At 38.9% G+C, this 23,177-nt stretch overlaps 1 protein-coding gene and 1 pseudogene across 2 annotated transcripts; both read right to left on the minus strand.

Annotated features, from left to right (window-relative positions):
* Positions 1-912: 912 nt before the first annotated feature.
* LOC102781770 (cathepsin L-like peptidase) lies at positions 913-6,643 on the minus strand (annotated as a pseudogene). Its single transcript, XR_015716980.1, has 7 exons — positions 6,409-6,643; positions 2,636-2,778; positions 2,231-2,428; positions 1,924-2,115; positions 1,459-1,624; positions 1,252-1,357; positions 913-1,104 (listed from the first exon to the last, which is right to left on the minus strand). The product of XR_015716980.1 is annotated as a cathepsin L-like peptidase (transcript).
* A 12,109-nt stretch (positions 6,644-18,752) lies between these two features.
* On the minus strand, positions 18,753-20,798 carry LOC148097199 (procathepsin L-like). Its single transcript, XM_087833178.1, has 7 exons — positions 20,697-20,798; positions 20,347-20,489; positions 19,996-20,193; positions 19,682-19,873; positions 19,153-19,318; positions 18,934-19,039; positions 18,753-18,852 (listed from the first exon to the last, which is right to left on the minus strand). Exons 1-7 carry the CDS (start codon positions 20,794-20,796, stop codon positions 18,753-18,755), a joined length of 1,005 nt encoding a protein of 334 aa, XP_087689304.1. The 5' UTR covers positions 20,797-20,798.
* Between the last annotated feature and the right edge of the window lie 2,379 nt (positions 20,799-23,177).

The following is a 23,177-nucleotide window of genomic DNA, read 5'->3' on the forward strand; positions in this document are numbered from 1 at the left end:
TTTTAATAAACATTTTCAATGGTTAATGGCATGATATATCACGCATTTCTCAACATCAAGCAAGATTAAATCAAGCATTGCTGAACATTTTAACAGAAGCTTTAACCTTCCTGTCGTGTTTGGGTCAAATGTGACTGATTTACAACTTAAAACAACTTAAAATCATGAGCCCTGTTTGTGCTGGAGTGATGGATTCTTTCAATAAATCCCAGAAAATCAGTTTGGTTTTGACGCTCAATTTATTTTTCCACAACAAACAGCATGTAATTAATTTGCTTAAGTGTAATGTCTTTGATATGCTGTTTATACATATTGGTGACTCTCAAAGTTGAGCCAATGGGAACTCAATCAGAATTCATGAAATACCAAATAAATATTGAAAACCCACATGGATTTTAGAGAAATGTATCAGCAGTACATAATTTGATTTGACTGATACATTTTACCAATGATTTAATATTGTTAACATAGTAAATCCACCCACTCACACACCTGATAAGGAAGAAGTATTTAAACATTTCTAAATGAAACAAAACTGTCACTGACAACTCTACAGAAAAAGCCAGGAGATATTCAGTTAATCTGCTTTATTCTGGATTAAACACAAAAATCTGCAGAAAACTGGATAGAAATGCATCCCACAAGGGCTGAGGATCTCTTTCTGAATAAAGCTGATTGATCAACAGATCAATATTTCTAATGGTAACATCACAAGATGGTTATTAAGTCATACCCACCACTACAGTAAAAACACAAATGTAAATGTTTATATCTCAATGTGAAATTGCAGTTTTGGGAAAAGAGAGACTGGTTGACACCATAAAAAAAGATACTGTCTTATAACTCAGTTAATTTAGATAAAACTAAAAAAACTAATACCCATAACCACGATCCTATAGTAAGATGTACTGTTTGAATATCAGAAATTACATATGCTTAAATGGTATTTTAAGTAATTGTTTGTCAAATAAGGAAAAAATGAGGATGAGTTTACTCCCACCTCATTAGACCAAAGGGCAGATTCCTCGAATGGCAATCCCACACTGGTTGTACTTGTTCCTGCTCATCTTAATGTATCCCATCTCTCCCCATCCAAGTCCCCAGCTACAGAAAGAAACAAATGAACAACATTTAGCAGGTAAAGCTCACACTTCATGTTCATGTATACGTATCTGTGTATCACCTCTCAGTGAATATTGTAAAAAATGAAATGAATGAATTAAAATATGAGCATCACATGTGGGTATTTACCTGTTCTTGACCAGCCAGTAGTCATGCCCAGTCAAAGTACCATAACCTACAACCAGCACAGCATGGCCCAAACGTGTGCTGCTGCAGGCCGGCTCATCATACAATCCTGTAAATACATGTCAATCAGACTTACAGGTATAAAGAATAAATTAAGCACCTTTCTTTTTCTATTTGAAGATATTTCACAAAGTGTGTCAATGTCTGCACCTGAATGGTAGAGTTGAAACGATTGATGAGAAGCATCAATGGACACAGATATCGGTCCAAAGGTAGCCACAGCAGACTTCAGTGCAGCTTCATCAGAGTTACTCACATGAACATAGCTAGTGCATTTGGCACCAATAGCACTGGGGTTGTAACGGCATAGTCCATCCTAATTGAGAGAAAATATGTTATAATTTACTATAATTTACTATACTAGATTGAATTGTATTTGAAAGAAGTACAGTAAGTAGTAAGTAGTACTACTTTACAAGTCTTGGAACTACTATATATTTTAGCCAGAAACCATCATGACTACCACTGTCTGAATGAGCACATGGCAGTTTCAACTTTGATATTTAGCAAGATGATCATAGTCAGGTAATGAACACCTGAAAATGTACGTTCAAAGATTTTGTTTTAGGAGATCTGGTGTGACAGCAGGTTTTTGAGACATTGCTGTCTAATTACCTTAGCTTCATAAGGGTAGGACGCCTCAGTGTCAATTCCTCCATTGTATATAATGTAGTGAAAAGCCTGGTATGAAAAGCCTCCTTGGCAGCCGTGGTTCCCAAAGCTGCGAGAGCAGTCCACCAACTGCTGTTCACTCAGAGACACCAATTTTCTTGTCTTCCTGAAGTTCTGACCCTCCAGTGCACCAGTCTGCAATAAATATGAGTTCATCTTAATCCAGAATATATAACTGATTATACAATATAATTAAGTTGAGCAAAGCCATATTACAACAAATAGAGAACACTAAGTTATATGTACTGACTGCACTGAAGGCCCAGCAGGAGCCACACTTCTTCTGATCCTTGACATCAGTGACATATCCCTTTTCTCTCTAGTCAACAGTGTCGGGCAGATCAATATCTTCAGGTAGCCGGAGAAACGAAGAACCATTGTGAGGCAGGGAAGCATTGAGGGAACCAAGGCAGCCCTGGGAAATCAGATGCTTGTATTCCTCATTTTCCTAATAATAATAATAATACATTTTATTTGAAAGCGCCTTTCAGAACACTCATGGACACTGTACATGGTAGAATAATAAAAGCAACATAATAACATAACATAATGAAGAAAGACATTTTTTTTCTTTTCAAATATCATTTTTGCAATCAAAATTTAAATGTTTTTAAAAAGGATGAAACATAACTGACACATGTTTTTCCGTACATACCATGTCTGCAAAGTAGGTCATACCAAGGTGGTATGACTTGAAACCCTGGTCTGCTAATATGTTGTGAATTAGAACAAATTCACGGTTGTTGAGCCAGATCTGCTTCCGATGAGCCTCCTCTGATGGAGAATCATAGGATTTTTCTGCCAGTTGGAAAATGAAAAAATCATAAAGAGAACAAAAGAGTTATGAATAAAGAATAAAAATTGAATTTCTGGTAAGAGATACCCTTTTATTCCTTTTAAAATTTTCTACAAGTAAACGTAAAGGTTAGTTCACATTTTTTCTCAGAATTCGAGGTTTACTAAGCATATTTTAAAGACCACAAAACATGAACAACACTGTAAAATGTAATATTGTGTTTAATTAAAAATATTAAATAGGCTGAACTCAATTTTTATCAATTTGTTATTAGAACTCAATTTAAATAAGTTACCAGTACTTTTTTATGCAAAAACGCTGATAAACTCAATTTATTTGAGTTGTCTTAACTTAGAAAAACTAAATAAGCTGGAAGTTTTGCTTCTCAGTGCGGAAGGATGAAAGAAGTGTTTTGAAAATGCCACATGACTACCGTCCTCCTCCCTCTCGGATCAGTCCGCATGTTCATGGTGCCAGCATTTGTTATGCAATATGTTGAGCAAACCTGGAGAAGCGTCAGCTCAAGAGATTGTTGTCATTGCTGTTAATCTTTACCTGACACACTGACTTGGTGAGTAAATGTTTACTCTTATTCAAACTGATTTTGTGGCTTCTCTTAGTTTAGCACCAGGTTTATAATCTTGCTAGCTAGTTAGTGTTAGCCTAGTGTTGCTGCTGCCACTGGGCTCATGTTACTTAAAAATTAACACCACAGCCTTAAAAACCTTACATAACACTATGTCTGTGAAATTTTCTGTTGATTGTTTGAAATAAAAAAGTGAGACAAAATTCTTCAGGGGTGTGGTGTGGTGTGGGGGGTATTTTCAATCCATAGCCCTAACTAACTAACTATATATATCATGTTTAACCTGAGTAGCAAAAGACCACAGGGGGTTGAAAACAATAAGCCAGGTGTTAGCTGTGCTCCCGGACTCTATCGAGCCTTGACCTCCCAGTCAGCTATCACGCTGGTGGATAACAAGAGCTCTCCGAAAACGTGGAAGCACTTTTGCAAATATGTGATATTTTGATAAAGTAAGTAGATATTTGAGTATTACACAGCTACACTCCCCCTGAAAATATCTTAAAAGGTTATTTTGTGACCCAGAAAGGGTAGTCTGGGGAAAAGGAGGATCGCATTTGTCAGCTGCTGTTGTTGGAGCCTGTGCTTACTTGTAAGCGCGGCAATGGCGGAGGAGCGTGGCTAAAAAACTTATTACTTTTTCTGGGTCACAAAATAAACTTTAAAGATATTTTCAGGTGAGAATGTAGCTGTGTAAAGTTCAAATATCTGTTCGATTTATCAAGACATCACATATTTGCAAAAATGCTCAGACGTTTTCGGAGACGTCCATTTTTTTCATGCTTTGTGGCAGCTTTTGAACATCTGTGGCATCTATTAATGTCAAATCTAGACTTTATTTAACAACATAAGCAAACTCTATGTTATGATTGCACAGCCATTAAGGATCAAATCAGTTTCTGAAAAATGTTCTGTTTTTTCTCCCTCTGCTTGCTTCTTACTGTCTTTGAGGCTCGGGACCAGCACTCCTGCTGTTGGACAGAAAGACATCAGTAAGTATTTTGGTTTTCCAATATATTAGCAACTGTCAGTGACATTTATATTAATCAGGCTGAACTTTAATCACACTTTAGATCAGCCTGTTTTACTTATTGTTTTATTTGTGCTTTGGTTTGGGGAAGTTGTTTCTTTACTGATCTTTTCCTGTCTTCTGTTATTAGACGCGAGATATGACTGCGCGATGCTGTTGCTGGTGATTCCAGTTAATTCTACAAGACATGCTGTGTAAGTAAACAAACAACAACAGTTTGGTCTGCATTTCTTGAAAGATCACATCCCCCAAACTTAGTTTAGAGGGTCTACACTGTATATTGTGAAGTCTGCAAGTTTTCTAACAACAAAATTTGTTTTGTTCCCAAATCCACACCCATTTCCACACCTTGGCTCAGGCGATTAGAGGATCATCAGGGGGTCCTTTTGTCCCTCTGTGGGGGGACACTCCCACTAGGGTTATATCTGGGACTCTCCACCATTTGACCTTAGAACTGAAGAAGCCTCTCGGATGAGAGGTGAAACGTCTTCAAGTAACTTAAAGAAGTCCAGACGCTTTTCTTTGCAAGCTCCTTTGACTACGATGACCTGGATGACTGAGAACCTTCACAGACATATGTTCCCAAATCATTTTGCACATCATTAGAATGAAAGTTATTGGCCATGTTTGCATAGCCCTTTTTAAAATGATGCTTTCATGACATTATTGTGTGTTGAGTGGTGGTCAGGGCTATCCAGACTGACAATTGGGACATTGAATGTCACCTCTCCGGTGGGGAGGGAGCCTGAGATTGTCTAAATTTGAGTTTGTTTATACCAAATGCAGAAAAAATGTTTTAAGAAAGCAATTAAGTTCATGTTCCAAAAAATATGATTGTTTGCTTGCAGGACAACAGGAGAGATGAGTCCTCCGTCACACATGGTGTGGTCAGTGAAGATGGTCGCCTTCAGGTTCAAGCTCATAGCATCTCCAACCCACATCCACTGACACTGTACTTAAGGGAAGTTAAAGACTTTCTTCTGCACCTACATTTGGATCACCTCGATCCATGATAGTCATTCAGGCAGTAATGCCTGGACTGGAAACAAGCCATCCTTAAAATAATACAACATTCCAGCTCATATGTTGGAATGCAAAACAAATGTGTTGTTTAAATCAGAGACTGCACTTGTGACAGAACAATAAATATTTTATTTTGATTATATAAGTAATGTAAGTACAAAACAAACTTGTGGTAGGCCTAAACTTATTTTCAGAATAATTACATCTGAGACTTTGTTTCATTGTAAGATTATAACAGTGATGGCAATATAATTGTTTGTTGTTCAGCAGAACAGTGTCCAGTATGTTGGCTGTTATACTTTGTTGTGTTTGAAAATAAAAGTTGGGCTGATTTTAACATCATTACAAAAAGTGTTGTTAATTATTTTTAATCATATTCAGGTTACCACAAATTGTTTTTTCATTTAGTTGAACTTGAAATGTTTGTCAGTAGGTAAACAATTATTATTGTACAGTCAGAAATATCAAGTTATTGTTAATACTGTAGACTTGCACTGTATAAGTTGTCCTAACAGTCATCTTAAGTAAGCTTTACTTAGTTTTTTTTTTGAGCCAACGAGTTTCCTTAATTTTTTTGAGTTCTCTGAAGTAACAAGGCTGTACAGTGTACTCAAAATGAGTAAGTTGCCCTAACTTGGTCATCTTACGTAAACTTGATCCAATTTTCTTGAGTTCTGGGAACAAATGAGCTTGTACAGAGTACTCAAAATAAATAAGTTGTTCTAATTTAGTCATTTTTAGCTAAGCTTTACTCAATTTTTTTGAGGCAACGAGTTTCCTCAATTTTCTTGAGTTCTGGGAACAAATGAGCTTGTACAGAGTACTCAAAATAAATAAGTTGTTCTAATTTAGTAATTTTTAGCTAAGCTTTACTCAATTTTTTTGAGGCAACGAGTTTCCTCAATTTTTTTGAGTTCTGGGAACTAATTAGATTTTACAGTGAACAGCATTTCACACAAGGCTAACTAAAGAGGAGAAAAGAGTCTACTGTCTCACCAAACTTGAGCTTCCATGCATGAAACTCCAGATCTCCAAGAGAGATGCTGGCACAGCTGGGCACAGCCAAAAAAGCAGTAACAACTAGAAGCAACTTCATCTTGATTGAAGACAATCAGAAAAATACAGATCCTTTTGTCTTGCAGAAAACCACACACAATGTTGCAAAGATTGAGGTTAAACCAGCTCGGGCTGAGGTACTGTAGTTCTGTATCAGAGAGAAACAGAGTTCCTATATGGCTAACTACAATAGTTGTATTCCAGTTTGGTGACTCACAGCAGTTCAAAAACATAGTAAGAATTTCAGGTGCAGTAAAAGGTGGAGCTAAACATTAAGAGGAGGATCACATGATGTATGCATGATGTCACTCTTTTAACAAATTTCTTCTTCCTTTCAGCTGATTAGTTATTAGTTATGTCATGACAATCACAAATTTAACAATCCAATCAGAGAACAGGTGGGTTTGGCTGTTGGTGGGGTGCTTTACTGAGCTTCAGGTCCTGGAGGAATAAATGCCCCTCCACCCCATCAACATGTATGGACATGAATACTGAGTAGTCAAGATCGGGTAAATGCCCTCATGTGAGTCATGATTTATGTACTTAAATTCTCTCTCTCTCTATCTCTCTCTCTATCTCTCTCTATCTATCTATATACACACACACATATATATACACACATATATATATATACACACACACATAAAAAAAACAAAACACCCAGCACGCCCCCTGCGGGCACTTTATCCTTCAAGCTCAGGTCCTCTACCAGAGGCCCGGGAGCTTGAGGGTCCTGCGCAGTATCTTAGCTGTTCCCAGGACTGCGCTCTTCTGGACAGAGATCTCCGATGTTATTCCCGGGATCTGCTGGAGCCACTCGCCTAGCTTGGGAGTCACCGCACCTAGTGCTCCAATTACCACGGGGACCACCGTTACCTTCACCCTCCACATCCTCTCAAGCTCTTCTCTGAGCCCTTGGTATTTCTCCAGCTTCTCGTGTTCCTTCTTCCTGATATTGCTGTCATTCGGAACCGCTACACAGCAAATTCAAAAGTGTTAAATGTTTTGGTGTTAGTAGGCTTCTTGCAAATGTAGAGTTAATTTTACTCTAAGTAGAGTCACATTCTTTTAATGTAACTCTGAGGTGTAAAATAATAGTAGTTAAAACCGAGTGTTAAAAATGAGTGTTTCTATGTCAAATCTGGAGGTGTTACAATGGAAACATTGACCTCTTAACTCTGAACTCCTAGAGGGGCTATGACACCAATAGAGTAAATTCACAGACTCCGCCCCCAGCACCATAGGCTCCAATCGAAGCTGAAGTGAAGCCGTTTCAGAACATTTTGCTCTACATATTTGAGTTGTTTGCCATGCTTGGTAAGTCATTTTTTCAAAGATTGATCCAATTATTATTATTAGCTTTTACTTCTGTGGCACACAAAGCTGTGTGAAAGGCATTAGCCATGTTGCTCGCTGATAGCATAATATTCTGTTTTAGCTAGCTGTAAGGTATTGTTTGCGGGCAAATACCACAGCCTTGAAAAAAAGCTTGCATGTGAATTTTTAGTATAATCTTTGGTCAAATACACCTAAAACAATGTCTAGAATGTGAAATGTTGGTATAATGGTGCTACTTGAAGCCTGAAAGCGATCTCCCATAAAAAAACGAGCAAACAGCAGCAGCAGATGTCCTGACTGGGTTCTACGTTAGCATTTAGATCCCTCCAGAGTTTTGTGCACACGGTTTAGGTAAAAATGAAAAAGGTTGAGGTTTTACATTTAGTTCAGTATTACCTGTTGTCTGTGTCCTTGTCTTTTGGGAAAATACTTTACACAAGTAATGGCTCAAAAAGGATTCCTTTTTTTTACTGTGCTGCCATTGATTACTGGATTGTTTGTGCCATTAATTAGTGTCAGCTAATTTTTATTCAATCTCCACATAGGATATGCTTGTGAAGATGGAATATGGGGGAGAGCAGAAGTGCGTTGAAGTTCTACAAAGTGATGAATGAAGGACATGCATATTGTATTGAAGAAATAAGTGATGAGAATGCTGTTATTTGCATTTACCAGCTCACCTATGTCAGACCTTTTGATAAACAAAATTCTAATGAAAGTGAGAACATGTACACTGTTACATCTTTCAGAAAATGTTTTGAAATTGTGGTGCACAGTTCAGAATAAATGTTTTTCAAAAACCATTGCATCTTTTTAGTAAATGTTTATTTCCAAAAGAAATTATTAAGAAATAAGAAAGTTCCTAACAGTAAAATTCCCGCTTTTTAGAATTAATTAGAAGATAACTCTTACGTAGTTAAACTAAAATACTCTTTGAGAGTTAATATATAAACTCTTAACACCAAGTGTTAAATTATCAACTCCAGACAGATTTGGTGTTTAACACTAAATCAGAGTTAACGTACCAACTCTCCAAAAAGAGTTAAATTAACACTCTCTGGTGTGGACCCATATAGACACTTTAATAGTGTTGAAATCAAATCTGACAGTGTTAATTTGGACATGCTGGATTTGCTGTGTACATCGATCACTACGGCCGTCTTCTTCTGTTTGTCTACCACCACTATGTCCGGTTGGTTAGCCACCACCATTTTGTCCGTCTGTATCTGGAAGTCCCACAGGATCTTAACTCGGTCATTCTCCACCACCCTTGGGGGCATTTCCCATTTTGACCTCGGGACTTCCAGGTTATACTCGGCACAGATGTTCCTGTACACTATGCTGCTAGCATCTTGCACCCTGCTGTTATGTGCTGGATTGTCTCTGGGGCATCTTTACACAGCCTGCACCTGAGGTCTTGCCTGGTGTGATAGACCCCAGCCTCTATGGATCTCGTACTCAGAGCTTGTTCTTGTGCTGCCATTAGTGCCTCTGTGCTATCTTTCAGTCCAGCTTTGTCCAGCCACTGGTAGGATTTCTGGATATCAGCCACCTCCTCTATCTGCCAGTGGTACATACCGTGCAGGGGCCTGTCCTTCCATGATGGTTCCTCGTCTCCCTCCTCTTTCTTGGGTTTCTGCTGCCTGAGGTATTCACTGAGCACGCAGTCAGTTGGGGCCATCTTCGTGATGTATTCTTGGATGTTCGTTGTCTCATCCTGGACTGTGGTGCTGACACTCACCAGTCCCCGGCCCCCTTCCTTCCGCTTAGCGTACAGCCTCAGGGTGCTGGACTTGGGGTGAAACCCTCCATGCATGGTAAGGAGCTTTCTTGTCTTTATGTCAGTGGCTTCTATCTCCTCCTTTGGCCAGCCTATTACCCCAGCAGGGTACCTGATCACGGGCAGGGCGTACGTGTTGATGGCCCGGATCTTGTTCTTACCGTTCAACTGACTCCTCAGGACTTGCCTGACCCTCTGCAGGTACTTGGTGGTTGCAGCTTTTCTAGCGGCCTCTTCATGGTTCCCATTCGCCTGCGAGATCCCCAGGTACTTGTAACTGTCCTCTACGTCTGCAATGTTGCCTTCTGGTAGTTCAATCCCCTCAGTTCTGACTACCTTCCCTCTCTTTGTTACCATCCAACTACACTTCTCCAGCCCGAACGACATTCCAATGTCATTGCTGTATAGCCTGGTAGTGTGCATCAGTGAATCGATGTCTCGTTCACTCTTGGCATACAGCTTGATGTCATCCATGTACAGGAGGTGGCTGACAACTGCTCCGTTCCGTAGTCGGTATCCGTAGCCAGTCTTGTTAATGATCTCACTGACGGGGTTCAGGCCTATGCAGAACAGCAGTGGGGACAGAGCATCTCCTTGGTAGATCCCGCACTTGATGGTGACTTGTGCTATGGGCTTGGAGTTGGCCTCTAGTGTTGTACGCCACATCCCCATTGAGTTCCTGATGAAGGTTCTTAGGGTCCCATTGATCTTGTACAATTCTAGGCATTCCAGTATCCAGCTGTGGGGCATTGAGTCATAGGCCTTCTTGTAATCAATCCAGGCAGTGGTCAGTCTGGTCTTGCAGTCTCGGCTGACTGTTCTGTCTACCAGTAGCTGGTGTTTTGCGCCTCTGGTATTCTTGCCAATTCCTTTCTGTGTCCCGCTCATGTATTGACCCATGTGCCTGTTCATCTTAGCCGATATGATGCCTGACAGGAGCTTCCATGTAGTACTGAGGCAGGTTATTGGTCGGTAGTTGGAGGGGACTGGTCCCTTCTTGGGGTCCTTGGGGATCAGGACCGTCCGACCTTCGGTTAGCCATTCCGGGTGTCCCTCGTTAACTAGCAGCTGGTTCATTTGTGCTGCCAGACGCTCGTGGAATGCAGTCAGCTTCTTTAGCCAGTAGGCGTGAACCATGTCGGGGCCTGGTGCTGTCCAACTCTTCATACTGGAGACCCTTTCTTGGATATCTGCCACTGTGATGGTTACTGGACCCTGTTCAGGGAGGTCGCTATGGTCTGCCCTCAGATCCACTAGCCACTGAGCATTGCCGTTATGGCTTGCGTCCTTCTCCCATATGCTCTTCCAGTATTGCTCCGTCTCCAGCCTTGGTGGTGCTGTTCTCTTATTATTGTTCCCTTGCCACTGAGAGTACACCTTTGCTGGTTCTGTGGAGAACAGCTGGTTTATTCTCCTGCCTTCTATCTCTCTGGTGTACCTCCTCAAGCGGCTGGCCAAGGCTGTGAGTCTTTGCTTGGCAGTTTCCATATATATATAATTAATTTAAAAGTAGATCAGCTCTACCTGATCACAGAGTGGGAGACTTTGTTTCAGTTCTTTCATTGAACTACTTTGTGATAGTGAAAGCAGAAATCTTGGCAAAGGTCACTGGCTTGTATGAGCAGTCCTTACTTTTGAAAATAATCTGTCATCTTCCTTTCTTCTCTGTTTCATACATGTCACTCCATCTCTTCCTTTCAGAAAATCACATTTCTTTTTGCTTCTTTAAAAATACTAGGGACATTTGTTGAGCCAACTCTGCCCCCTCCTGTGATACCGCTGTCAGACTGTACTATAATCTGTATACGGCAGCCATTTCTGACAAGAGGAACACCAACATCTCCACATTCATCCCAGTGGATTGAAAAGTGATTAATAACAAGCCTATATGCAAATGAGACTCAAACTTCACCCTCACTCTTACACCAAGTAGCATTCTGAATAAAAGAAAACCATTAACTTAATTTTGTTGTGCAGTGAATTTCACAATATGAAAAACATAAATTAGACAACACATTTTTTATAGTAAAAAAAACCCAGGAAGTAAACCCCTTTCAAATTTTAAGATTTTACAATGTTCTTAAAATGAGGTAACCACAACCTCATATGAGCTACAAAACATAACATGTTGCACCATGTCATTATTTCTTTAACAAAAAATATGCAAAATGCTGAAGCACAGTGTGTGCAAAGGCTAAAGTATATGCTTACTTACCACCCTTACATGCCTCCCTACTGAGGAGGCTCTGGCCTTTTACAAGTGTACAGCGGAGAGCATCAAGAGCCTGAAAAATAATTTTAAAGTAAACACATTGATTGCTCATTTACGCCTTACATGACTCTGCTTAGACTTTCAGACTGCCCTCTGGTGGACAAATATTAACACAAATGGAGGGTTGTTTCTGTTGTCTTTACTTTAAAAATAAATGGATGAATTAATTATTTGGCTAATAATTGGCCAGCATTTTTCTCTCAAAATAATCACATAACAACAACAACAATAATAATAATAACAATAATAATAATAATAATAATAATAATGAGGACAAAGAATCGTTTTTCTGAGTGGAGGCTCAGCTACCCAGCATTTTTGAATTTGTTTATTCATTTGGTTTACCTAAATATTCTGTGTTTGATTCCTGGTTTGTTTATTGTGTATATTTCTTTTATGTATTCTTAGCGTATTAAGGTTTGTTCTGTTTTTCTACTAGCTTTAGAGTTTACTGTAATTCCTTCCTCGTGCCTCCATCCTGTCTTCTCAAGCCTTCCATATAATGGTCATTTATGTGTCTCTATTTTTCCTTTACAGTTTTCTCAATTGTTAAATGTGCACTATTTTAGTTTTCCCTTGTCTTGTCTTCTGTGGTTTTCTTTAGCTGAGCTTTTTTTTCTCCACAGCTGTCTCTATTTTGCCTTTTGTACTATTTGCCATCAGCCAAAATAAACACCTCACTTTCAGATAGACTCCACTTCCCATACCAGCTGTGACGAGTTTAGTTTCAGAGTTCCCAAGATTTAGGTTTTGCCTTTTCTACTATTTGTCATCAGGCAAAACAAACTGCCTGCCTTCGGGTAAACTCCTCTTGCCATACAAACTGAAACTAGTTTAGTTCTGCTGAAATTAAGTGTGAATAAGATAAAGCAAGCATTTGTAACATCAAAGGTCATTTATGTAATTTGATTAGAGCAAAATTTATTGTTAAACATATAAGCTCTGAAAGAGGGTAAAGGAACTGAATCTAGGACACACCCTTAATCTGCAATCTTTGGAAATCATCCACATACATATTTCAGGAAGATGATCAAGTCAGTTTGTTTATTTCCTGTTGGAATTTGACTTGGACTTCCTCCAGGTGCATGACCCATCATTTTTTCCACTAATAATATGGGAAAGCATAAAATTGGTTATGTGTCCTTAAAATGGAAGGATGCCTACTCCATATTAAAATCTTGGGTAGCTCCAAATGTTCTAATGTTAATGAAGAGATGACAGAGGTGACTGTCTTTGGTCCTGGTGTCACTAGTGGATCTTCTCCTGTGGACATGGCCCCCCTGGCACAGTATGCAAAGCAAAGGTGTGTCAAACTAATTTTACATCACAGGTCAAATACAGCCCACTTTGATCTTAAGTGGGCCAAACCAGTGAAACTGTTTCTTGCGGTCGACCAACTGCTGCTCACTCAGATACTTTCTTATTTTCTCGAAGTGCTGACCTTCCAGTGCACTAGTCTACAATAAGGATGAGTGCATTTTAAACCAGTCGAGCAATGTTTTTGGTGTTACAAAAATAGAGAACACCAAGTTATACAGTATGCACTTACTGCACTGAAAGGCCAGCAGGAGCCACACTCCCTCTCATTCTTGACTTTAGTGACATATCCCCTTTTCCTCCAGTCAACAGTGTTGGGCAATTTAGTACCTTTAGGCAACCGATTGAAGGTAGAGCGACAGTGAGGCAGAAGCATCGAAAGGCCAAGGGCAAGCCTAGGGAATCAGCCTTTTGAACTCTTCATTTTCCTGTTAAACGAACATTAGAGTTCCTTCCTTTTTGTTTTTTTTTCAAATGCCTTTTTCCCAATTACAACTAAACAAACTGAAAACAATTCACATAGTGATAATAAAACCTGGTACACTAAAGCCTCAATGACAGACTCTGAAATCTTCCTGACTGAAGCACTGGGATCAGCCATTATTGATACTGCATGTACATGTACAGTTTGCGGTGATATGTGGCTAGATAGCTACATGAGTCACCTCAGCCAAGGCCAAGTAAACAAGTTGCTGCAATCAGAAACCCCTAGCTGCAGACAATTTCGGTTTGGGGATGGTACTGTAGTGTATTCCAGCAGAAAAGCGAAACTTCCAGCCCAAATTGGACAAACGAAATGTGACATAGAAAGTGAAGTAGTTCCTGTTGATAATACTGTTGTAAGCCACTGTAACCACACAGAGACTTGCATAATGCAACCACGATTATGCAACAAAATGGGTTTGAAAGGTTGTGGGAAGATTCTCTCTCATGTTGTTTTACTTACAAGCACCATTCTGATTGGATACTTTTTTCAGTAAAAGACACTTTTCACACTTTGTTTCAGTTTGATGTATTGATCTTGCAATGACATGTTCACTTTTGGTCTGTTTAATTGTGCTTTATACACAACTGATCCTGTGCAACAAATGTGTATAATTATGATGTCTCTATTCCCTGTTTAATCCAGAACAAAATACAAAATTGTGTTCCTCACACACATGGTCTTGAACAATCAGATCACAGCTTGTTTCAAAGACCTCACAGCAGTGGCAACTAGTGGTCTTTTTATTTCTTAAACCTTCTTTTCAAGTTAAACTTGAAACAGCAGACATGGAAAGTAAAAGAAGCCATTTCTCACCAGATATCCAGTTAGCCAACTATGCTTGTCATAAAGCATCCTGGAGAACATTGGTGTATATGCTCTCCCATGATCCATGGCTTGCTGCTGAATATTTAAGTCTGGTCCAAGCTCTTGCGAGCCTTCCAGCATTAGTCTTAAAACCTTTGTTTTTGAGAAAGCTTATAGTGAGGGCTGGATCAGATGACTCTGAAATATCCAACAGTTACACCTAGGCTTCCTTCATGGGAAGCCTAGGTGTAACTGGGTGTTTCACTCACTATGTGTTTATGCACTACTCTGCAATGAATAATTAGTTATTATTAATCTCTGGCTCTCTTCCACAGTGTGTCTTTTGTTCTGTCATCCTCCCCTTACCCCCAACTGGTCATGGCAGATGGCTCCTTTGAAAAGCTGGTGAGGAAGCCAGTAAGGAAAGAAGCTAGCCATATTGCTACCCTTCCCAGAGCATAGCTCTGCTGGAGGTTTCTTCCTGTTAAAAGAGAGTTTTTCCTTCCCACAGTAACCAAGTGCTTATTTATACAGGATAAATAACTAAACTAAAGTAGGTTAATTATCTGTGAAATGGTGGGACTTAAAAGCCATTTTCTCACAATGTTCTTTGATGTTATCAAACACTAAAGTTAGTAATGTCATATAAGGCAGTCTAACAGTCTTGTGGTTATACTCGTTGAGTTAGTAATGCATGAAAACATTGCTTAAAGAAACACAGACTTGCTTAAGAAAGATGTTTTAGGGGAAACTGGTGTTTATGGTGTGTTTCTGGTTTAAGCAAGGCATTTTGAAAAAGCTGGTGTGTTTGTGGATGATGAAATAAGATTTAAAAAAAACATATGGGTTTGAAAGGCTGTGGGATTCTTCTGCCTCCTGTTGGTCTAGTTATAGGCACGATTCTGTTAATAGTGCTAATCTCACACTTGTATTTTTTTTGTTAGAAAAAGACATTTAACGCTTATTTCCTCTCCTAAGAGGTAATTTAAAGACCTCTGCTAATTTTAGCAAAGCTTGATGTTTTGATTTTCCAATGACATTTTAACTTTTGTTCTGCTTGTTGTTGGAAACCAGCTGATCTTGTTCAAAAATATTTGTTTAATTCTGATGCCATGTGCTCCTCCATCACAAGGATACACTTTGTCACAAAGGTTCAGCTGAAGCTTTGGGGCAAGCAATATTTATAAGCTTTTTATAAGCAGTGGAAATGGCACAACTCATAGAAATTCAATATTTTTGACAAAAATCAAACAAACAAAAATCCCTGCTAGACCTCAGAGCAACATTCAATACTGTTGACCAATGATATCTTATTACATAGATTAGAACATTTTGTAGGTACCAAAGGTACTGTGCTGCAAGTGGCTGGGATCATATTTATCTAACAGACTCCAATATGTTCGTTTGTCTCTACTTCTGGAGTGGAAAACAATGTTTTATTTTTAAATATTTCTAAATCTTTTAAAGGTTTCATTTATTAATGATCCATCACGGATTTTACATATTCCTTTACTCTCTTTCCATTAATTTCCTTTTCTGTCTAACAGAAAGATCCTACCACTTTGGATGACAGGGGGCTCACCCCTTGCAAATCTGGCGCAACAGCCGCAAACATTGTGGCAGATCAGGGATTCCACTTGGGTAATAAAAATGTGTCATTCAAGTTTTACCCTTCACCATCTGAACTGTCATTAATGTTTTTAGTTGCTATTAGCATGTAAGAATACATAAAATGGAATTTTGGATAATAAACCCTTTAATTTTGTCTTAAATTCACCAGGAAAGTGAAGTATACAAATGACTGACTTCCCAGTGCTACCTTTGGCCCTTAAGTGTTCTTTATGCTGAAGTGGCTTTGTGTTCCTCCAGTCGCCAGAAGGTACGGATCTTTTGACTGAAAGGAGAACAGTGATGTCAAATATACAAATCAACATGGTTCATGCTGGGTTTAGCAAGGAGTACATTTAATTCAGTTCAATTCAGATTTATTTATATAGTATTAAAATCACAACAATAGTCAAATAAGGATATTTTTACTATACATTAAAGGTCCTACATGTTTAGAGAGCAAACCCCAACAGTCAGATCATCCTCTAGTGGCTGCGTCTTTCCATTGAGTTGCAAACTTCAGAAAAGCAAAAATCTTTGGGAAAAGTAATGTCTTCTCTCTGGTTACTCCTGTCTTTGAACAATTTTTTTCTGTTTTTAATGTTTCTTTCTAAACCACATCTCTGAAGGATAAATAAGGGTTGAAAGGCCATTTTACTTAAAAATACAAGCGTGGAACTAGTGGCATTAACAAAACGGTGCTTGTGAGTAGACCAACAGGAGACGGAATTATCCCACAGCCTTTCAAATCCATAAGTATTTTAAAATTCTATTTCATCAGTAGAAATATACCAGAAAAACATCAGCTTCTTCATAATGACTTGCTTAAACCAGAAAAACACCAAGAAAAAAATACACAAAAAAATGAAACACACCAGAAACATCTGGCATTTTGAGGAAGCGGGCATTTCTGGTGTTCTTCTCACTAATGAAATAAAAATTTTAAATAGCAGAATAGAATGACATTAGTTCTTCATTTAAAATAATAAACAAGAAAAAAGAAAAAAGTAAAGTCACCCAGATATTTTCATCTATTAATAACTCACCCAGAATATCTACAAGACCATTAGACTTAAGTTTTTGATAACACTGCAGGAAGACTAACAGAAAAAAGCTTTTATGTTACATCATTCGATATTTCTAATTGTTATACAGGCTTTTGATTACTTTATTTAAACTCCAAGTGCTCTTTTATCTAAAAATTAATTTTAGGCCAAAGTATAATAAAACTAAATTGTATTTAAATATTTCTTACTTTGCAGTAATGAAGGTATCATAGATGTTTATTAAATGTTGTATACAAACAGTATTGACTCCATTATTGACTCCACTAATGACCATTCATTGTCCTCAAAATTACTCCCGACACTCCTTAAATTAACTGTTTTTGCAGAAGTTAAATAAACTATTTTCTTAAAACAGTTGATTCATGTAAAAATATAAAGCTCCACCTTTTTCCCTTTCTGCCATTCTTTCACTTTGTTTGAGCCATGTGTGGAGCTGAAATAGCTCCACACATGGCTCTGCTTATACTCACCCATTATTGTCAACTAAGTGAGCGAGCACACGTGAGCTGTGATGCATTTATACAGGATATTTTGTGTATCACTATGACAAGTGGGGAAAAAAGTACTTCCTACCAATCATTTACAGAATCCCAGTAATAAAGTTACTTTTCCACTGTTTTTCAGTTCATGATAAATTACAAATTTATCACAAATGACTAAAATATCAATATTTTAATATGAGAATTGATTCTAGAACATAAATATCTTGTATCAGAGGCATCAGTATTTCACACCACTACTGAATGGCCCAGTATATCAAACCATCATTGCCACCACTGTTTCCATGGTTGCTAACGAATTAACCAACTGCTTCTTACTTAAAGCCACCAACTCTCTAATCTTCCTGACGTTCTGACCCTCCAATGTGTAAGTCTGCAATAAGGATGAGTCATTTTAAGCCAGACAGGAGTTGAGCAAAGTTTCTCATGTTACAAAATGAACAAGCAGTATCACAGTATCCACTCTGCTCCATTTTCTTTGAGTTTTTAGGGAAGATGAGGCACATGAGAACATAGCTAGGATGAATTAGACCTAACGAGACTGGGAAGCAAAATCAAATACATTGCACACGGGATGAAAGACTGTCAAAATAAAACAGGAAGTACATGACACAGAAATGGGGAAGCGCAAAAGATAAAACACGAGGAGAGGAAAAGGGGAAGGAAGATGAAGCACAGCGACACGACTAAGTCACACAGAGCACTATGGACACAACAGTCTCTCACAAGTGACACAGAGGTGAGACGAAGACACAAGAGAAACCTCACAGACACACAAGAAAACTTAAAAACATAGAAAGAACTAAACTCGATGCTAAACTTTAAAAACTTGAACTTAAACCGTCATAATATGAAGAGTCACAAAACACAAAAATAACTGGGGAACACAAAAGTCTGCAGCTGCATTCCACAGGTGCTAAACATTTATGTCTAGATGATGGATTGATGAACAGAACACAGTTTCACAATTTATGTATTTATTTTAACTTGTATTTGTCTTATTTATGAATTTATTCCATTAAACACTGATGCAGGAAAAGAGGGGTTCTTGACCCGACAAATAAAAAGATGTTTAGTTAGAAAAACTGAGGATAGGTTTCTTCCGACCTCTTCAGACCAGAGGGTACGTTGCATCAGAAGCAATCCCACACTGGTTGGATTTGTTCCTGCTCATCTTAATGTATCCCTTGTCTCCCCATCTGAGACCCCAGCTGCAGAAAGAAACAAATTGCAGTTTAACAACATTTAGCTGCTAAAACATTAAAATATGAGCATCACATGGGAGTAAATACCTGTTCTTGATCAGCCAGTAGTCATGTCCATCTTCTGTACCATAACCCACCGCCAGCACATCGTGGTTCAACACTGTCTTGCTGCAGTCGGGCTCATCATACACTCCTGCAAATACATGTCAATCAGACTGAACAAAAGAACAAATGAAGCATTTCACATTTCTTTTCCAATTTAAAAATGTTTCTCTGCACTTTACAAATATATTTCAATGTCTGCACCTGATTGGTAGAATCTGAATGAGTTATGAGAAGCATCGATGCCAACAGATATCGGTCCGATAGTGGCCACAGCCTCCTTCAGGGCATCTTCGTTACTGGGTTCCACTTCAACATAGCCAGTGCATTTGGCACCAATACCATCAGGCTTGTAACGGCATTGTTGACCCTAATACAGAGAACATATGCAATCATAAGTTTCTACTGCTGTCACACATTTATATTAGAAAACAGAGGGCTTTCCGAAAACTGTTAAAAAATACATTTTGAAAGAAGTTAATAAAGTAGCTCATGCTGTGAGTTTTACAGGGTTTGGAGCTACCATATGTTTTGGCAGTACTGTACAGCCCTTCATGCATGGCCATTATTAACACCACTGTCTGAATGAGCTGATTTGCATTTATAATTCTGATATTTATGATATGATGATATTCAGGTGATAAAGATCTGACTGCATATATTCAAGGTTCGTGATTTAAATCACAGAAGAAACAGGTGCGTGTTTGTGTTCGACACATTGCTATCTATTTACTTTAGCCTCATAACGGTAGGATGTCTCAGTGTCAATTCCTCCATTGGCTTGGATGTACTGAAAGGCCCGCTTCACCGATCCTCCATTGCAGCCGTTGTTGCCAAAGCTGTGAGAGCAGTCCATTAACTGCTGCTCACTCAGAGACACAAGCTTTCCTGTCTTCCTGAAGTGCTGACTCTCCAGTACACCAGTCTGCAGTAAGGACAAGTCAATTTCAAACCAGACAACAGTTTTTGTTCCCCAAAGTTTCCCAAAGAACACAAAATTAATTAATTAATTACAGGATTAAAGAACACTGGGGCTTATGTACTCACTGTACTGAAGGCCCAGCAGGAGCCACATATCTTCTGATCCTTGACTTCAGTGACATATCCCTTATCCCTCCAGTCAACAGTGTCGGGCAGATCAGTACCTTCAGGCAGACGAAAGAAGCTAGAGCCACGCTGAGGCAGAGAAGCATTAAAGGAGCCAAGGTAGCTTTGGAAAATCAGCTGTTTGTACTCTTCATGTTCCTGATAAAGAGGGAAGAAATTCATTTGGGTTGTATCAAACAAAGTTGTTGTTTGTTTTTTTGTATCCTCACATGCTAATTGCATCTAAAAATACAGATAACAACTGAATTGGTGAAGGGTAAAATCTGAATGATCTCTTTTTTGTACACATACCATGTCAGCAAAGTGGGTCATCCCAAGGTGGTAGGATTTCAAACCCTGGTCTGCCAAGATGTTGTGTACTAGCACATGTTTGCGGTTGTTGAGCCAGATCTGCTTCCGGTGAGCCTCCTCTGACTCAGAGTCATATGACTTTTCTGCAAGTTGGAAAAGGAAATTATGAGAAACAGAACATTTTTTTGATTCGCTAACATATTTCCTTTGATTTGAATCTAATAAACTTTTACATAACTGGATGAGGCAAGTTTGAGGTTTGGACAGTGTCTTAAAGAACACAAAACATGATCAGAAGCTTCTGAAAAAACACAAAAACAAAAGAGGAGAGAAAGAGTCTGCTGTCTCACCAAACTTGAGTTTCCAGGCGCGAAACTCCAGATCTTCCAGAGAGATGCTGGCACAGCTGGCTACAGCCAGAACAGCAGAAACCACAAGCAGCAACTTCATCTTGACTGAATACAAAGAAACGAATCCTTTGTGACTTGTAGGGAACCACATCAGTTTTAAAATGCTTTCTGTCACTTTAAATAGATGTTGGATGTCACTTTCATAGTACGACAGTATCATCTCTCTCTCCAAACCTTTTGCAAATTAATAATTCTTTGTTTTTCTTTGTTTTTTCATCAGTACATTACTGAAAAGTGCATTTACACACTCGCCTATGTGTCTAATTACGTGCTGTAGCTACTTACCTGTCTCAGTGTCCGTGGTTGATATAGGTCTGCGTCAGAGAGAACGTCTTATATAGCAGACTACTAGTATGACTGCAGTAATCCAGTCAGGTCAGGACAGGAGTAAAGTAAAGAAAGCGAAAGAATGTTAAGTACTGAAATAGAAAAAGGTGGAGGTGTCAGGGTCCTTCAGTCCTCCTTGGCTTCTCCCCTATGATTGGGTCTTCTGTCTGTCTTTTCCCATTTTCTCCTCTGTCTGTGTTCGTTTGTGTGTCTCTGTGTTTGGAAACTAAATCCAGGATATCACTTACAAAACAAAACCCATCTCACTCACTCTGTTGGATAACCCCACCAAAGCTATCAGTTTCTATGACTTGAAGCCCCCATCACCCTGTTGGTCCGTGGTCACCCTTGGTTACAACCCCAACCCAACTGAGAAACAAAATGAGTCTGGATGGAGGCTGTCTTTCCATAAGGACTGTTTAAAATCCACTCTCCCTTCAGATTCTACAGCCCCTGAACCAAACCCACCTGAAAACTCAGGTGGGTTTGGTTCAGGGTTCCAAACTGTTTATCATGATTTGGCTGAAGTTTTCAGAAAGGATCTCACTTTGTCTCTTCCTCCACATCTGTCTGTCACTTGATGAGGATTAGGTAGGGGGTGAGTGGAAGATAGCCTTCAATACCCATCACAGACACTTCAAACACCTGGTAATGCCCTTTGGACTAACTAACACACCTGCTGTTTTTCAGGCCCTAGTTAATGACGTTATCTGGTATTTCATAAATTGTTTCATGTTTGTCTACCTGGATGACATCTTATTTTTCTCACGATCTCTCTCAGAACATAAAATCACTTAAGGTTAGTCCTGCAGCAGCTGCCCAAAAAGTTGTTTCTAAAAGGCAAATTTTATGTTGACAGTGTCTCTTTGCTGGGCTACCAAAGGGACATCTCAAACCAGGCCCAGCAAAGGTGCAAGCAGTCATGGACTGGCCATTGCCTGAGAACTGCAGATGTTGCAACATTTCCTTGGTTTTGCTAACTTTAGAAGAAAAAGAAAAGAAAGTGTACTTTATTGATCCCCGTGGGGAAATTCCTCTCTGCATTTAACCCATTCACTCAGTGAAGCATTGGGCGCCCGGGGAGCAGTGTTTAGGGACTTCAGTAAAGTTGCCATTCCTCTAACCCAACCTGCCAAATCACAGTTCCAGTGAACCCCAGCAGCTCAGTCGTCCTTCGACTTTCTCAAACAACACTTCACTTCTGCTCCCATCCTTTCTCAACCAAACCTCTCACAACAGTGGATGTGGATGCATTAGATTCTGGAGTGGGAGCCATCTTGTCTCAACATAAAAAAGGTCAAACGCATCCCTATGCCTTTTTCTCTTGTCGTCTATTCCCTGCGGAGCAAAATTATGACGTTAGATCTAGAGCTGAAACTCTTGCATAGCCCAAAACGGCGAGTGGGCTTTGTTTTTTACCCTCTTGAATTTTCCTGCAACGTACAGGCCAAGCTCTTTAAACAAGCTAGTCCACTGTGTAAACCTGAATTCTGTGTGTAGAGATCAGTTTTCCTTTTTTTAAAAAACTGGTATCTATTTGCTGATTTGGTCCTATTTTTTTTTTAAATGTAGTATTGTAGTCTCAAATGGTTTATTGGTTTTTATTTAATAATATGCAAAAATACAGATTACACATATTTGACTTGATCGTAGAAACTGGATTGGCAGTCTGTCCAACAAAAAAACACATAAATGCAAATATATGACTGAAACAAAAATGTCATCCATGACAGGTCTTGACACTTCTTGACACCATAAATCAAATGATGTTTGGTTACATAACTTGGTTAAAAACATTCATATACATTTTGGTCAAAGCAGAAGGAAGAAATGATGATGAGTTTCTTCTGAAAACTTCAGACCAAAGATATTGGAATTACTTTGGAATTAGCAATTCCACACTGGTTGGTTGTTCCTGCTTATCTTAATGTTTCCTTTCTCTCCCCATTCAAGGCCCCAACTACAGACTTGGTTTGATAAGTGAGACACTCTGGAAAATATGTTCTTACTCCAGGACGTATCTCAGAAACTAAGAAACTTTTACACCACACAAATTATATTTTTTCATCTCTGTTCACAAGTTTCTGGATTTCT

The sequence above is a fragment of the Neolamprologus brichardi genome, chromosome 19 (assembly GCF_056152115.1).
Source record: "Neolamprologus brichardi isolate AB-2024 chromosome 19, ASM5615211v1, whole genome shotgun sequence".
Taxonomy (NCBI): Eukaryota; Metazoa; Chordata; class Actinopteri; order Cichliformes; family Cichlidae; genus Neolamprologus; species Neolamprologus brichardi.

What these genes read in the sequence shown, in the direction of transcription:
- LOC148097199 (XM_087833178.1), bottom strand. Translation starts at nt 20,796, where the DNA reads ATGAAGTTGCTGCTTGTGGTTTCTGCTGTTCTGGCTGTAGCCAGCTGT. An exon ending in CGCCTGGAAACTCAAGTTTG is followed by an intron (nt 20,490 to 20,696) that starts GTGAGACAGCAG and finishes TCCAACTTGCAG; the next exon opens with AAAAGTCATATGACTCTGAG. An exon ending in TGACCCACTTTGCTGACATG is followed by an intron (nt 20,194 to 20,346) that starts GTATGTGTACAA and finishes CCTCTTTATCAG; the next exon opens with GAACATGAAGAGTACAAACA.